This window comes from Anser brachyrhynchus (assembly GCF_964034855.1).
Source record: "Anser brachyrhynchus genome assembly, chromosome: 1".
Lineage (NCBI taxonomy): Eukaryota > Metazoa > Chordata > Aves > Anseriformes > Anatidae > Anser > Anser brachyrhynchus.
Window position 1 is genome coordinate 197,467,650 of NC_137694.1, and position 15,623 is coordinate 197,483,272.

Here is a 15,623-nt window from a genome sequence, read left to right on the forward strand (position 1 = left end):
TTCCTTTTCCCTTTCCTTTTCCCTTTCCTTTTCCCTTTCCTTTCTTTTCTTTTCATCTCTTTTCATCTCTTTTCATCTCTTTTCATCTCTTTTCATCTCTTTTCATCTCTTTTCATCTCTTTTCATCTCTTTTCATCTCTTTTCATCTCTTTTCATCTCTTTTCTTTTCATCTCTTTTCTTTTCATCTCTTTTATTTTCATCTCTTTTATTTTCTTTTCATCTCTTTTATTTTCTTTTATTTTCTTTTCTTCTTTTCTTTTCTTTCTTTTCTTTTTTTTCTTTTCTTTTTTTTTTCTCTTTTCTTTTTCCTCTTTTCTTTATTGTTTCTCTCCCTGTCACTCTGAAAGAGCATGAACTATTGGATACAAATTAAATACAAATGCTGAACAATTCCTTCCTTCTCAAACACAAAATTAATATATACAATAATAGATTATATGTAGATTTGTGTCACCCACAGTCACTTCTGTCACCTGGATTAGTGCCACCATTGTTGCTGGCCTGGGATTTATATTCAATATTGAAGGAATCCTGTGGCTACAATTTGAAATACAATTCCAAAAACATTGTGGAGTCATCTCTAGTTATATGGGATCAAATTCACCCTGGGTGAATTCTCTCTTATAAAAGCAGTGGTGTTAGAGCAGGAATCATTATGAGCCATCTATTATGAATATTATGATAAGGATGATTAAAGAATATGGAACCTCCTCTCTGTGATTGAGCAGATTTAAGTGTTTCATTGTGCTTGATGACAAGTGAGTCTGATCATTCCCACACACCAACAGCCACATGTTTTTGGTGTTGCTCCCCATATTCAGTCTGTCCATCGTTCGCTGATTTCTTTTCTAATGTGCATTGTCATTCCGGCTTTGTCCACAAAACTTGACAGCATCAGTCCCATTCTCTGCCACAGCAGGAGCTTTACCATGGCTTCTGCCATACAACTCAAAGACCGGTGTACTAAATACTGTACATTTACATGTACATTTACTAAGACCAGTAAATGCAACTCTCAAGAGTGCTTTTTAGTCTCAAATGTTTCGAGTTACCCTCAATCCTAACAGTGTGCAGCTATGTAGAAAGGCGATGTTTACCTCTGCCATTTTACACAAATGCTGGCTGCTCCTCAGATATCATTAGAGTAGAGGTTTATGTGTGTTCCTTTTGACAGCAAACATAGCATTTAAAATGTTTGAAACACGGAGTACAGCTGGCCAGTCCCTTCACAATGCTGCAGGTCCATTACCCTCTGAATCTGGAAGCTGCAGAAAATACTTTTTCCTCAGGAAAGCAAATTAGCTGGAACAGTGGCTGGAGGAGTGCTGTGGGTTTACGTGGCAAGGTTTTGGTAGCAGGGGGCCACAGGGGTGGCTTCTGTGAGAAGGATCTAGAAGCTGCCCCATGTTTGGTAAGGGCCCCACTGCTGACCAGAGCTGAGCCAATAAGTGATGTTGTTTGTGCCTCTGTGAGAGCAGATTTAAGACAGGAAAAAAAAAACTTTGCGCCACACAGCAGCTGGGAGAGTGAGAGGAGTGAGGAACAGCCTTGCAGGCACCAAGGTCAGTGAAGAAGGAGGGGGAGAGGTACTCCAGGCGCCGGAGCAGAAGTCCCCTGCGGCCTGTGGTGAGGACCATGGTGAAGCAGGCTGTCCCCCTGCAGCCCATGGAGTACCACGGTGGAGCAGGGTTCCACGCTGCAGCCTGTGGAGGAGACCACGGCGGAGCAGGTGGACCTGCACCGATGGAGACTGCGGCCTGTGGAAGACCCCTGCCGGAGCAGATTCCGGGCCAGACCTCCAGCCCGGAGGAGACCACGCAGGAGCAGGTGACCTGGCAGGAGCTGCTGCCTGTGGGGGATCCAGGTTGGAGCAGTTCACTCCCGAGGGATGGACCCCGTGGTACGGACCCATATCTGGAGCAGTTCTTGAAGAGCTGCTGCCTGTGGGAAGCCCACGCCGGATCAGTTTACCAAGGCCACCTCCTCCCCCCTCCCTCCGCCCATCCGAGCAAAACCACCACAGAGGAGGAAGGTCTCTGGCTCCTCCCAGCCCCTTCTTGCCTCCCATCACCCCTACAGTTATTGCCACCACCAAGGCCTCACCAGCCAGCAAGGACCCTGCTGCCCCTGGATGGCTGAAAATGCCAGCAGGGGATGGAGAGTCTTGTCCAAAAAGCCCTGGCTGCTGTGGCAGCCCCAGCTGCAACCCAGCCAGGCCCCATCTCCTTGCCTGTCCCCACCAGCACCGAGGACATGCCATGTCCCTGCAGCTTTACCCACCCATCACATCCACAGCTGCTGCCTCCATGGCGCCACCAGCAGCCACAGCCCTTTCCCACCCCAATAAGGTCCTCAGGTCCATTGCCTCCTGCCTCCCTAACACCTAGCTGCAAGTGCTGGAGTGGGCGGTGGCTGTTAGCCTGCGTAGCACTCCCAAATGGAAAGGAAGAGAATCCTCTTCCTGGCTTTGGAGGCTGCTGCATAGGATGTGGAGGAGAAGGGGACTTTGCCTGGAGTGCTTTTGTGCCCTGCAGACCCCTGGTGGGCATCAAGAGTGTGTTAACCTCAGCTTCTTTCTCCTAACCCCGTCCTTCTCCTGGTGGGAGGCTGCCAATGACACCCTCATCCAGCTCTGCTCTGCTGCTGTTTGGGACCTGTTTGGGATATTCTCCCTGGCTGCTGCTTTGTATTAGCTGACAGGTTGAAGACCGTGCTGTGCCTATAACACTGCTGTAACTTTCTCTTAATGAGTAAATCTGGGCCGGGTCGATCATTACACACCCAAACAGCCACAGAGGAGTTGGGGAGCTGCCATCTCATGCTGAAATTGTCTTCATTTCACCCTGGAGCCTTACGGCTTGCTTGCAGGCCTCTGATCTCCACAGTGGTCATCACAGTTGGGTTTGCCTGGGTAGTAGTATTAGTAGGATTAGTAGTATAGTATTTAGTAGTAGTAGTAAAATATTGTGAATAGTATTAGTGAAATATTATTATATTAGTAAGCAGTTGTGTTAGTACAATGTTACACCACAGGTAAATATCCCTTACAAATCCACGATTCGTGGATGGGCCAATTCACCCAGTGTTGAGCCTCAAGGAGCAAACTGGAATAAGAGGGAGAGTAAAGCAGCAAAAATTCTTTCCAAGAGGAAAAACACATTTGCTTTCTGTGAAATGTGAAAGTTTAATTTTAGCAATGAAGAATTAATTTTTGAGATCCAGCTTCCCTGTATGACTTCATGTGACCTGTTGGACTTCAGCTTTTTGCTTAAAGCATGCTTCACCAAATGGCAAAGAACATGTACTGAGGATACAAGGTTATTTTTGAGGGAGACCGTTTAGGCTTGTGTTGGAAACCATAATTTTAACCTGGTTTCCATATGTTTACATACTAGAATTTGATTTTAGAAATAATATGGACTAATTTATTTAAAAATCAACAAAATTGGCAGGCAGACTGAAGAGTTTTAGGAGGAAGTCTAAGGTACCCAAATTTTAATGTTTGTGTCTAAACCAATCTTGTTGATTTTTGTGCAGTTAACTTGAAAAATAAAGTTATTTGCTTTATTATTATTTACCGTCATCATCATCATTATTTATTTCTATGTGATGAATAGAAAGATCTGTAAATATCAGCCTGAAGAATAACCATCAAGTAATGGGAACAAAAAGGCTCGTTTGCTCTTCCGAAGTGCTCAAAATCCAGCAGCTGCCCCTGGGCTCGCTGCCCTAATGCACATTCCTTACTTCTGAGAATCACACTGTTGAGACACCAAAACAAAAACTATACTTTAATATTGTCAAAGGAGTCAAAGTAACCTAAGAAACAAAGCTATTGTCTTTGAGTTGAAGCCTGTAATCCTAAATCAAGTATCCTACTTGAAAATATTTTCCTAGAAACTTAAATGCAGGCACCTGGTTTTGAAAAATCTCACTGTGTAATTACGAGAGGAAGCTGACTCTCTGGCTTTGCTTTTGCCACCTAAACCGATTAATGGGAGAAGAAACCTGGTTAAGTTGACATTCTGGCTTGCTGACTAGCAAGGGTTGTTTTTGATCCATGGCCTCTGGTATTTGGATTATTTGCTTTCCCTCTCTTAATCTCTGTGGAGAAACTTTCCCTCACTATTTAAATATTAAATCCTCGCCATACTGGAATGTTGCAGCATACTGCATACAAACAGAGATGTGAGGGCTGAGTTTTTTCAGTGCAAACCAATTCTGAAGTCAAACTCAGAAGGCCTTTGTTCATTTGCCCTGAAGATACAGGGATGTCTTCTGTTGGGTATTTAACATGTATTTGAGCACCAAAGACCCTGTAAGTGCTGACACACATTGCAATCCTTTAGGCTTGTGGGCTGCAGCTGCAGCTTCCCCCTTCTGGCAGCAAGGACAGGGTAGATGGCAACAGCAATCAGAAGGGGACTCTGGGTTTCTGCAGTTTTGGTGTTTAAGTACAATTTATCTTAACAGGCTCCAGACTGAAGTCAGCCCTTTCAAGTCTATCAGATTTTTTTCCCCCAAAGATGTTGCAGTGCCTAGCTAGAGGAGAAAGGTAGCACCCTTCCATTCTTCAAAATGTTGTTTTGAGAAAAACAATCCCTAAACTTCCTTTGTAAAAATTCTGCTGCTATTTGCCACATGTGTAGCTAGTCTTAATTGTGGCTGATATCACCCATCAGCAGGTAGCCCTAATACCCTGATAAACTGTCCATTTCTGTGTTGGGCACTTGTTTTCCTTTTGTCTCTGTCTGACAGGTTGGTTCCCTCCTAAGCATGGCAGCACTAATTAAAGGTACTGGTGTGGTGGTCTCGGTATGATGGGAAATAAAGTTAAAAAATTCTTTTGTGAAATATCTTTTGATTGCTTCTTTTGTGAAGATGCGTTCTATCCAGAGAAGTGCTATGTCCTTCTGAGTGCATGTTTCTGTGGTTGCACTGGTAGAGCACTCGGCCCACTCCTGAAATACAACTCTTCTAAGCTCCCATACGCTCTAATGAAGGCTAGCAATAACACTGTGTAGCATTTAGGCAGCACTCTGATGGAAATACGAGTGCTTAAGTCCCAACCCCACAATTTTTACTGAATAGATAATGAAAGGAAAATCAGACATCTAATAGGGAATTATAAATTCAGAGATTTAGTAAATTGCTTTTATTGTTTCTTGAAGATGGTTACCAGCTTAGATTTGTTGACTGGTTCTGTGCATTGTGTATGGCTTCTACAGCTTTTTGCAATATTACTTTGCACTGAAACAGCAGAGGAAGAGAAAAAGAGAGGAGGTTAAAAAGTTACTGCTCCTTAAAAATTATCAAATCTCACAGATTTAGGTGTCATTCTAGTTAACTAACAAAAGGCCTTTGCTCTAGAACTGGTATAACAATGCAGACAGGTTTATCACCAAACATCACCAAAACAAATCTGTTGACATGTTAACAGTCATGCAACAGGTGAACTTAAAATTGAAGGACCAATGCATAATCTGTCAGTCCAAGACTGTCAAAACCAAATTGCCCTTCAAAATAACCACTTACAAAGGCAACTGCAAGTGCACCACGCTCTGCAGAAAGACACTCAGTCATGTTCTTGGGATATATATACCCTTACGCAGAATATATTGTTATTTGGCTCCATCTGTGTATCTTAAAAACAGGAATGGAGTCCTCCTCTCCAGGCCTGTTGTCCCCACTTTGGTTGCTTCTAATTCTCCTTATGTGGAGACTGTGTAATGTGGATTACCAAGGTAAAGCTCATGAGGAAAAAACAAAATCACATTTTGCTGTTGAGCTAGCTGAGTACTTATGGTGTTGTGATTCTAGAATAATTATTTTAGCCCAAAGCTGCCATTGACGTATAAAGGTGTCCCCATTGTGCTTCAGTGAAAGTGCATCTACATACCCTTTGTTGTACTTGTCCTTCCCCAGGAATTTTTCTTTCTAATTTCCTGCCAATTTCAGCCTGGGTTCCTTCACATGAGGAGCTGAGGAAGAACTGCTCTTTAAGTGCAAACGTTGAAAAACGTTGAGTAAAGCTGGAGAACAGGAACCTCCAATAAATTCAGGAAGAAGTGCAGGAGCAGTAGAAGTATGAAGGAGAAGCAGAAGTATGATGCTGGAAGCACAGTCAGTTTCGGCACCATCAGATGTAACTACTGAATAAGGGCAACAGACAGTCTGCAATAATTTGCAATACAGTCACTGATATAAAGGAAAAAGGTGAAACTCCATGCATTATTTACTGATAATCATATCACTTTTACAATGTGTCATTTACAAATGTAATAGAATCTATTAGCAAATCTTTAAAAAACCACAGGAATTTTGGAGAATGGTTTACACATAATCTAAGTAGTGATTTTTTTTTCTTTTCACTGTAATTACAGGTAAAGGAAATTTACACTACCGATATAAATGCTAAAAATGTGAGGTATTTTCATTGTTTTAATATACAGTGTTTTACAATAAAGTGCATAATAAAATAGACTTAATTATCCTAAAAATGCTTAACAGTCAATTGACATTCATTACTCGAGTTACTGCTTTCATCTTTATTTTGTGGCTAATTTTATAGTGTCAAATAATACACACATAAAAAGTACATAATGCTGCAATATACTGGAGCAGCTTTTTTAAGAGAATATCAGTATTTCCTGTGCACTTGCAACTGATTGCTAGCTGATGCATTCTGGTACTGCTGTGAGGTTACTGTAGTATTCACCAAAGCGGAGGATATAGATTGCCGAATACTCTATAATAAAATGGAGAATAATGAGATGTATATGTGCAAAACCAGAAATGTAATTATGTATAACATTCAAGAAGCATCATTTGACAATATCAATGTGATCTCTTTTCCATTATATGTATATATGTTAAGAATTTAACCTCAGTTATCCACTCTTTTTCTGCAGCTGGGAGCTTGCACAACAGTTGCGCACTCATCGTTGAGAAAATTTCCAAGCCAGTGCCTGAGATCTGTAACTGTATCTACAGGTCCACACTCCTGTTTAAATGATTAAGTATATAACAGTATGGAAAGAAAGCTCTTAAATGGCCATCAGAGAACTTACAGAGACTAGTGTTTTTATTTTATTCATGCAATAAAAATGCTGTAGATGAAGAATTAGTGGAAGAAATGTTTGTTCATTCATGATCAGCTGGCCAAAAAGACTGACTACTGGCTGACAGAAACGTGCATTGGTGGGGAGAGCAGCTATTGTTTTTTAAAGTAGGATGAGCTATGAAGAAATCCCCAGAGAAACCCCTAGGCTCAAAAATGCTATAGTACAAGACAGTTAAACCCAATAAAGGTAACTTTATTGCTACTTTAATTGCTGAAAAATAACATATTTTTAAAGTTGTTGTCCATTAGGAATTAAATTCTTAAGATAGGAGGCAGAGGAAATGAAGCTGAGGTTCCAAGTCACACATATTAAGGCCCACAAGAACAGAGATAACATGGTGCTTTACACAGTCCCACTTCAAAACTAGGCAACCATGTTGAATTTAGGGGCCTCAAAAATGTTCTTTTTTTTTTTTCTTCTAGTTTCAAACTCAGTAAGCGGCAAAAGCCTTCCGAATAAAAAGTATTTTCTCTAAAATTTTTGTTAGAGAGCTTATAAAATCTAGAGTTTATCCAGTCAAGTATATGAAGTATGCGAAGGTAAGCACAGAAAGTATATGAAGTATACAGTCATCTGGCTATATTTTTTTCCTAAGTAAATACACATTAATATACATTAGCTTCAAAATATACAAATATAAGTTTCCTAACAAATATACATTAAAGGAGGAGGCTGATATTACAGGAATATAAATACTTACTTCTGAAATACAAATTGATCATTTGAAATGTAAATTTTGCACATTGTGCACTTATTTCCCTATTCAGTTCTTTATATGTCAGGTATCATGATTATTTTGTTTCAAATTGACAAGAACTAGAATACATGAACCAAAACATAAACACTTCCTGAAGAAAGGTAATACCTATCACTTACATCTGCAGGTCCAAGTAAGAATTCATTGTATTACCAATTATTTTATGCACTACTGCACATCATTCTCCCTCTCCTCTCAAAATTATTATGAAATACAAATTAATTATGAGTTATATATAGTTCAAATGGACCCTGCTACATTATTATTCCTTAAAAGTTCTTGAAACTTCTTGGACTTTGCAGGTGTCTTCAGATTTCAAAGGGGAACTGAAGCCAGAGGATAAGGCAGTCGGGTATAAACTCTCAAAGCCTGATTATAGTAATACAAAGTTCATTATGTATTACTTTTTACATAAATAGAATGCTGAAAGTCTGGCAAGCCAGTTAAACAGATTGATGTAAATATTTTCAACTATATTTTTGCTATAAAATGAGCCACTTTGTAGGAAAGTAGGTCAGTTTGTAGGAAATATAGCTGAACAGGAATAAAGCTGAACTTATTTAATATACTTACTAAAGGAGTGATTATGTGTAAAACACCTGAGGCAGATGGGTTTCTGGTAATGGCTTCTTGAACATCTAAAAATAGAATCAAAGTATATGATAAATATTATTTAAACCAAATACTGGAATAGAAATATGATTCACAATCAAATATTCAGCACAAAACTTCATGAAGATTGTTGAAATGTAGTTTAATAGAACTGTTCTTTTTTCCTCTACTGATATCTGTTGAAGTATGTGACACATCTGTATTTTAAAAAAATTCAGCTAGATATTTGGAAAAAAAAATCTACTGTGTCTATAAAGAAATCTAAATCTATAGAAAAGTGTGTCAGGTGCTAAAGCTGGCAACAAAACTTCCAGACTTAGATTGGTTAGTGACTAACTGTTATTAATTAAACAAACAAACAAACAAAAACAACAATAACAACAACAACAAATAACTACAAAAAAAAAAGCAAACAACAAAAACCCCAAACCTACAAAGTTACACAGTTTCAGGCACTTAACTTGGTAACATGTGAAAACAAAGCTGAAAAAGGTGAATAAAAATGGTTTAAAATGCCATGTACTTATGTGTCATGTAAGTACTTTACTTATAACACTTTACTTACTAACTTAGAGGTGCATACTTCCATGTACTTCCATGTCATATGCCTAACTGTAAAATTTCAGAGCTTCCCATGACCAATTTTATTTCCAAACTAATTAAGCAAGGTAAATTTAGAATACATATATATATGTATTGTTTTAATTTGCACAGTCACTTCATTTGTAATCCATTGACTTCTATACTTTAATATTCCTTATGTTCTTTTCTTAGTTTCCTCAGTTTTATTTTTCACACTGTGCAAACTTCAGCTTTATTGCTTCCAATTCCTTTGCTGAATTTGCTTTTTTTTTTTTTCAATTTCTCTGTTATTTATACAGCAATTTCTTGTGTATTTTCTTGCATTTCTCTTTTCCTAATGTATACTTTATTGACCTGAGCACATCATACCAAAACTCCTGTCCTACAAAAGAAGGAATTCTTCACTTCCATTTGCCTTGAAGCAAGAGGAATGAGGTACAGTGTCAGGAAATTCTGAACCACAGCTAGATGGGAGCAGAAATTTTAAGCTATAGTTGCAGAAAGTTTCTAAGAGGTTGCAAAGTTCTTTTATCTTGCTGTTGCAATTTACAAGAAACTGAAACCTTTTTCCTCAAAGTCAAGCAATCCATCATTTGATGTGGAAACATATGGATAGTGTGTTGGAGTTTAACACCATAAAATAAGCCCTGGTCTGGTATGATTCCAGGCAACACAAACTATTGGGGTAAACTTTGGTAAACTGACCATGAAGTAATGCAGTCCACTAGGAAAGTTAAGTAGAACAGTAAAATAAAATCAACGGACTTCAAGAAAACAGACTCCTGTAAACTTGAATAATTGGCAAGTAAAATTTCAAATGAAACAAATCCAAGCAGAAAGGAAAAAACAGCAGAGTTGGAAGTTCCATAAAAAGCAAAAATGACAAGCACAAGTTATTCCAATGTATGGAAAGCCATTAAGAGACCACATAGACTAAGTCACAAGGTCCCCCATTGATTTCCAATACTGTATCATGGGATGATAGAATATCCCAAGCTGGAAGGGACATAAGGTCACAAGGATCATCAAGTCCAACTCATGGCTCCACAGGAGACTACCTAAAAATTAAACCAAATGTCTGAGAATGTTGTCTTGGAAAGGACGGAACACACAAAATGCAGAAACTGTAAAACTACTGAGAATTTTTATAAAAGACCTGCATGATCATGGTATCAAAGAATCATAGAATCATTTTGGTTGGAAAAGACCCTTAAGATCATGTCCAACCATCAGCCTAACACTACCAAGTCCATCACTAAAACATGCCCCTAAGCACCACATCCACACATCTCTTAAACAGCTCCAGGCATGGCAATTCCATCATGTAGGTCAAAGCAAGTACTAACCACAAGATAGAATAGCAAGAGTCTAAATAGTAAGTTAATTCTACATGTATGTTAGTTCTAATAGAATGACCAATGAAAGCATTTATCCACTGGAGAGAAAAATACCATGAATGGACTTTTTCTCAACATGCTTCAACAAAATGTCAACTGTGATCAGATAGCTCATATTAAGAAACACTGGCATAAAGCTGGTAAGAAATTGACCTGGCATAGAAAAAGAATGGGGTGTAGAAAGCTCAGGTAAGTCTGACATTTTAAAAGTATTTGGGCAAGTGATATTCACATAAACATTTAGATTTGGCTGCAGCAATCTCAGAACTGCATTTGTGATCCTTAAGAGTTCATGGAGAAGAAGAGCATTCCAAGAGACTAGAATAAAGAAAATGAAAACCTTTCATTATAAAAAGTTAGGTATGCAAAAATACAAAGTGTATAATAAAGAGTAATTATTTGCAAAAAATAATTGAAAAAAAACCTGGATGGATAAGCATCAGAAGAGATTCTTAAGTGAGGCTTGTGCTAGTTTAAAGAACAATTTTGAGAAACATCTATTACAAACAACAGCTACTGTTGAGCTGTTTCTGAAGGGCTGAACTAGTTTCTGAAGGTGTCCTCCAATCATATTTTGATTTTTTTTTGACAAAGGCAAAGTCACCATTATTTTAAATTAATTCTGTTGACTATAAGAAGGTTTAATGATTTTGATCTACTGTTTGCTACAGTTAGTAAAGAATAATAACAAGAAAATAAGAGGAAAAGAGATTTCTATCATGAGATTAATGTTTTTAATCCAAACTAATCCAAGACAACAAAATATAAAGTTACTTAACCACTTGATGTAGGATCCCATTTATTATCAAACTTACTTTGTAGCCTTTGATTGAGACGATCAAGAGACTGGAAAATCTTCTCTTCTTCTACTGAAAGTGCACTCATGCCTAGACACGGAGCCCTGTTAAGCAGAAAGGGTTGTCTTGCTGGTTGCACACCTTCCATAGCTGCCAGGATTTCATCTTCTGCAGCTGGTGTACTTGCTAGTTTTTCTGCCATAAGAAACTGAGCAGTGCTTTCTGAAACTGATGAGATTATAGGGGTAAACTCAAGCGAGAAGAGCTCATGACATTTAAATATACTGCTTGCTTTTGTGAAACACAAAATCCACATTAAAAGATCAAAAAGATGGCAGTCAAGAAGCATGATATGTCAGAAAATGATATAATTAAGATCACTAATGTGTTTTACAATGGGGATGACTTGTTCCAGAGCAAGTTCTACTAGTCTTGCAAATATATAATAAACCAATACCTGTCCATATCATACTGTTATGTATGATACATACAGCTATCATACAGCTAAATACAATCAGGAACAGAATTGAACTTGACTATTTGTTCTTATGCATTTATAAAACCATCAATGTCATAACATATAGTGCTGTATTTTACATTTCTGTGAAAAAAAAAATAGGTCTAGACAACAAACTAGAATCACTGATGCTAAAAGACACAAGTGATGTTACACAGTGCCTACATTAGGTCACTACTTTATGTATAACAAAGATTCGAAGTGAGATGTGTTACTATACCTTCTTCAGACTTGTAGGTGTTATTCATACTTTGTGCTGGATCAAATGCAGATTGAATAGGACTCAGCTGGACAGCATGTAACGAATTCTATCAAAATATTTTAAAACTATTTTAAGTGTAATTTAAGGTAACTGTATTACTTTCTGAACATTTTTATTTATTATTTCATATTACTAAATGTTTCAAGTGCAAAAATATTAGTGCATACTAATTCAGTAGATGTATTGAAGTTGATCGTATTATTTTCATTAGTAGTGACAGCAAGCTGACTTAGCACATTAATTCAAAATTGTGACATCGAACAAATCTTTGATATACCTGAAATTCTTTCAATTTTGAGGAAAAATAAGCTTTTTTTTTTTTTAATAGTATCAAATATTTACCTGTGTATGATGAGTAGATGTCTTTTTAGATGCCACAATTTGCCTTCTCTGTTCTGAAAAAGTTCTGTGTGTATGTTCACAGTTATCAAAAATCTGTTTTTGTTGTGTAACAGGAACAACACCTTAAATGAGATGCATACAAAAATAAAATAAACACATGTAAAAACATGATAAAGAAGGAAAACTATTAATGGTGAATAAATTTCTCTGTCGAAGTTTAAATGTCTATCTTATGGATGTTTGCATCAGATCTCTCTAGATTTATTTTCCTACAGTGAACAGTGAAACAGGTGCTTCTAAGGCGTATTTAGTTTAATCTTAGGATAAGACTATAAAATCCAGATGTGGATTATATGCGCTATATAGTATTTTCCCTCAGATAGAGAGGCCTAACTTAGACATTGTACTTCAAATTTATCTCAGTTTTGTCTGGTGTAACAGTACATTTTCATAATCAAACCATCAGGTTTCAAAATGAAAATTAAGCTCTAATTTAAATTTCCACGCATACAAGCTGAAGATGCAAATCACTATTTTCACCTGCAAGTCAGGATCTACATATCCAAGGTGACATTATATTCTCATTTGTAAATAGAGTTACTTGATTTCTTCTTGGGAATATAAATTACCTATTTATTTATGTAATTGTAAATTTAATGTACAGCTTTATAAGTAGAAGTTCATGACTAGGCCAAGGAGTCTTTTAGTGATTTTAACAGAATTTTTGTTCTTTACTTGTTATTACAGTGATATTCAACAAAGCAGCATTCTTACTGTTTGCAGAGAAAGAAAACAATTCATTCATCCTAGAAGAAGGTTTGATAATAGTCTTCTGGCTGTTCTCACCAGCAGTAATACAGGATACAGGAGCTTTAAAAGGTTGCCATTTAGTTATATGTGAATTATTGTAATGTGACACATGATGCTGAATAGCACCTGAAAAGAAAGAGAAATGTGACTGTGTTACATTGAAATTTGAAAAGAACCAAAGAAGAAACCCCGTGTTGCATTAGTAATCACATAAACTTTCCCTGAAAAATAAATTCCAAAGTTACTCTACTGATACATCAACATTTAATTGAATCAGTTTGCAAGATTAGATCTATGACTAGGAAAGACTCCTTTGGGAAATTTAATACAAAATATAACAAGCAATAGTATATTTAAGGGCATGAGATACTGAGATATGTCTGTTTTACTCTAAGCATGTGCATTAGTCCCATGTTTATCACACAATCACAGAATCATTTAGGCTGGAAAAGACCTTCAAGATCATCAAGTCCAACCATCAACCTGACCTACTGAATCCCATCACTAAACCGCGTCCCTTACTGTGCCCACAAGGCACAATTTGTCTCAGGCTGAATGTTAAACACATTTTTAAAGCATTTTACTGGCTGAACACCAAAGAAGTTAAAATAATTCTAATATCCAGCAATCAGAGGATAGCTTGTGTCAGCCAGAAAATACACCATTTCAAGCCTGGAACCTGAGTTAAAGGAAGCCTGGAACCCCAGTTAAAGGACGGTCCTCATTTATGACAATTTTGTTTATTCGGCTCATTCTCACTTTCTGTAGCACATATTTGTCATACATTGCAGATCACATTTTCCCACAGACCTTAATGAGCCCTGTGATAGTGCCACAGCAGATAATTTACTCAAGAACAACGCAGTATTCAGTCTCTCTAGCAAGCCCTTCAGGACAAAGACCATGGTGATCTATATGCATTTGCAGGCAATAGAACAAATACTAGCCAGCCATTAAGACTTATCTAGAGTATTTAAAATAAAGAAGACTTTGAAAACACAAAATGTAAGCAGATACTGAGAGAGGGCCGCCCACCCCAATTTTAAAATGAGGTTGCTCAGCTCTTCCTCTAAAAGAGCTGCAGCTCTGTGACACTGGGGCTTGTTCACTGATCTGATATGCAAATAAGGGTATCAACAGGCAAGTACCTCTGCTGGAGGCCACACATGGTAATGGCAGACTTCATTCATTTCCAATGTAAAATCAAACAGGCTAACTTAAATCACACATATCTTAAGCTCATCTGTTTGCCTTTGAACTGGAATGGACAAGCAGATAAAATTTCTCATTTCTTCCACCTCCTTCAGGCCAAGAATATTCATCCAGCTCTGCTCCCATAGTTAAAACTATGTATTTACTGTAGGTAAAAAGAGATTTTTTTATTTATTTATTTATTTATTTTTTTACGTTACGGGAATGCCTTATTTTGCTAGAAAATCTCTGTGAGCTGCGTGGCTGATCACAGCTCAGTCAGCAGGTTGGAGTGCTGCATGTACCTGCAGCAGGGGTTGATTTCAGGAGCTCTGCTTCCAGCTGCAGCCCTCAAGAGAAAGCAAAGCAGCATATAATAGAGAAACCACCAGCAGAAGGATGCCATCACTGCCTGAAGGTACAGCATGTAGCTGAGTTGCAGAGGAGAAACAAGCTAAATCAAAAAGTATGAAACATTTTGAAAGGTAAACCCCAAGAGATTAAAGTTTATTCTCCCAAAACTTCTTACACATCTTTTCTCTTACCTTACCAATCACCTTTTGCATCATATTGCTCTTAAGGTTATTTTCTAATAAATTGCAAGAAATTTCTGAAAAATCCCTGAAATTTCATAAAATTTAAAAATTTGTATCTTAAAGTTCTTTATAAATCAGACATTTTGAAGAGCAGCAAATTTGTCCAGTAGAAGTTTTTCATTGTTTATTTATTTATTTATTTATTTTAGTATTAATTGTATTAATGAGACTAAGACTTAATAATTTTAGGCATTTACAGTGTCAGCATTTTAAAAACATGGTAGATCTACATTTCTTTCACTTCCAGGTGGCAGTGACTTGGATAACAAGCTATGACTCCCAGTTACCTTGTAAAAATTGCTCATATAAACCTACTTCCTCTTATATCATTATTTAGACCACCTGTCACATCTGCTCATTAGTCAGGTATATAATCTTAGGAAAAGCACTTCCTTTTCATTTAATATTGTAGAGAGCTTATAAAAATGGGGATCCACATTTGAGAGGCCTCTGGGCATCACTAGAATAGAAATGATAATTACAAATGCTGAAAACTTGTTAAAACCAAGTATTGTGTGAATTGATGAAAGGCTGAAGGTTTTAACTAAAAACAAACTTGTGATGTAATTTAAAAGTATATTCTTATGAACGTCCCCCACCCCAAAAGCCCAGACACATGACTCTAAACCAGCAGC

The 15,623-nt window shown here is 37.5% G+C and overlaps 1 protein-coding gene across 5 annotated transcripts in view; it reads right to left on the reverse strand.

The window, feature by feature from the left end:
* Positions 1 to 315: 315 nt before the first annotated feature.
* Positions 316 to 15,623, reverse strand: part of CEP126 (centrosomal protein 126) — a 43,616-nt gene continuing 28,308 nt past the window's right edge. For 2 of the 5 annotated variants that reach the window (XM_080579957.1, XM_080579960.1), the window contains 6 exons: positions 13,166 to 13,327; positions 12,392 to 12,513; positions 12,008 to 12,095; positions 11,289 to 11,498; positions 8,456 to 8,520; positions 316 to 6,749 (listed from right to left, as the gene is read on the reverse strand). In XM_080579957.1, the coding sequence (XP_080436083.1) occupies positions 6,642 to 6,749; positions 8,456 to 8,520; positions 11,289 to 11,498; positions 12,008 to 12,095; positions 12,392 to 12,513; positions 13,166 to 13,327 (755 nt within the window). In that variant the 3' untranslated portion in view covers positions 316 to 6,641. Of the gene's footprint in view, positions 6,750 to 8,455; positions 8,521 to 11,288; positions 11,499 to 12,007; positions 12,096 to 12,391; positions 12,514 to 13,165; positions 13,328 to 15,623 lie in introns of those variants that run through there. The other 3 variants (XM_080579958.1, XR_013946506.1, XM_080579959.1) reach the window with 3 other exon arrangements.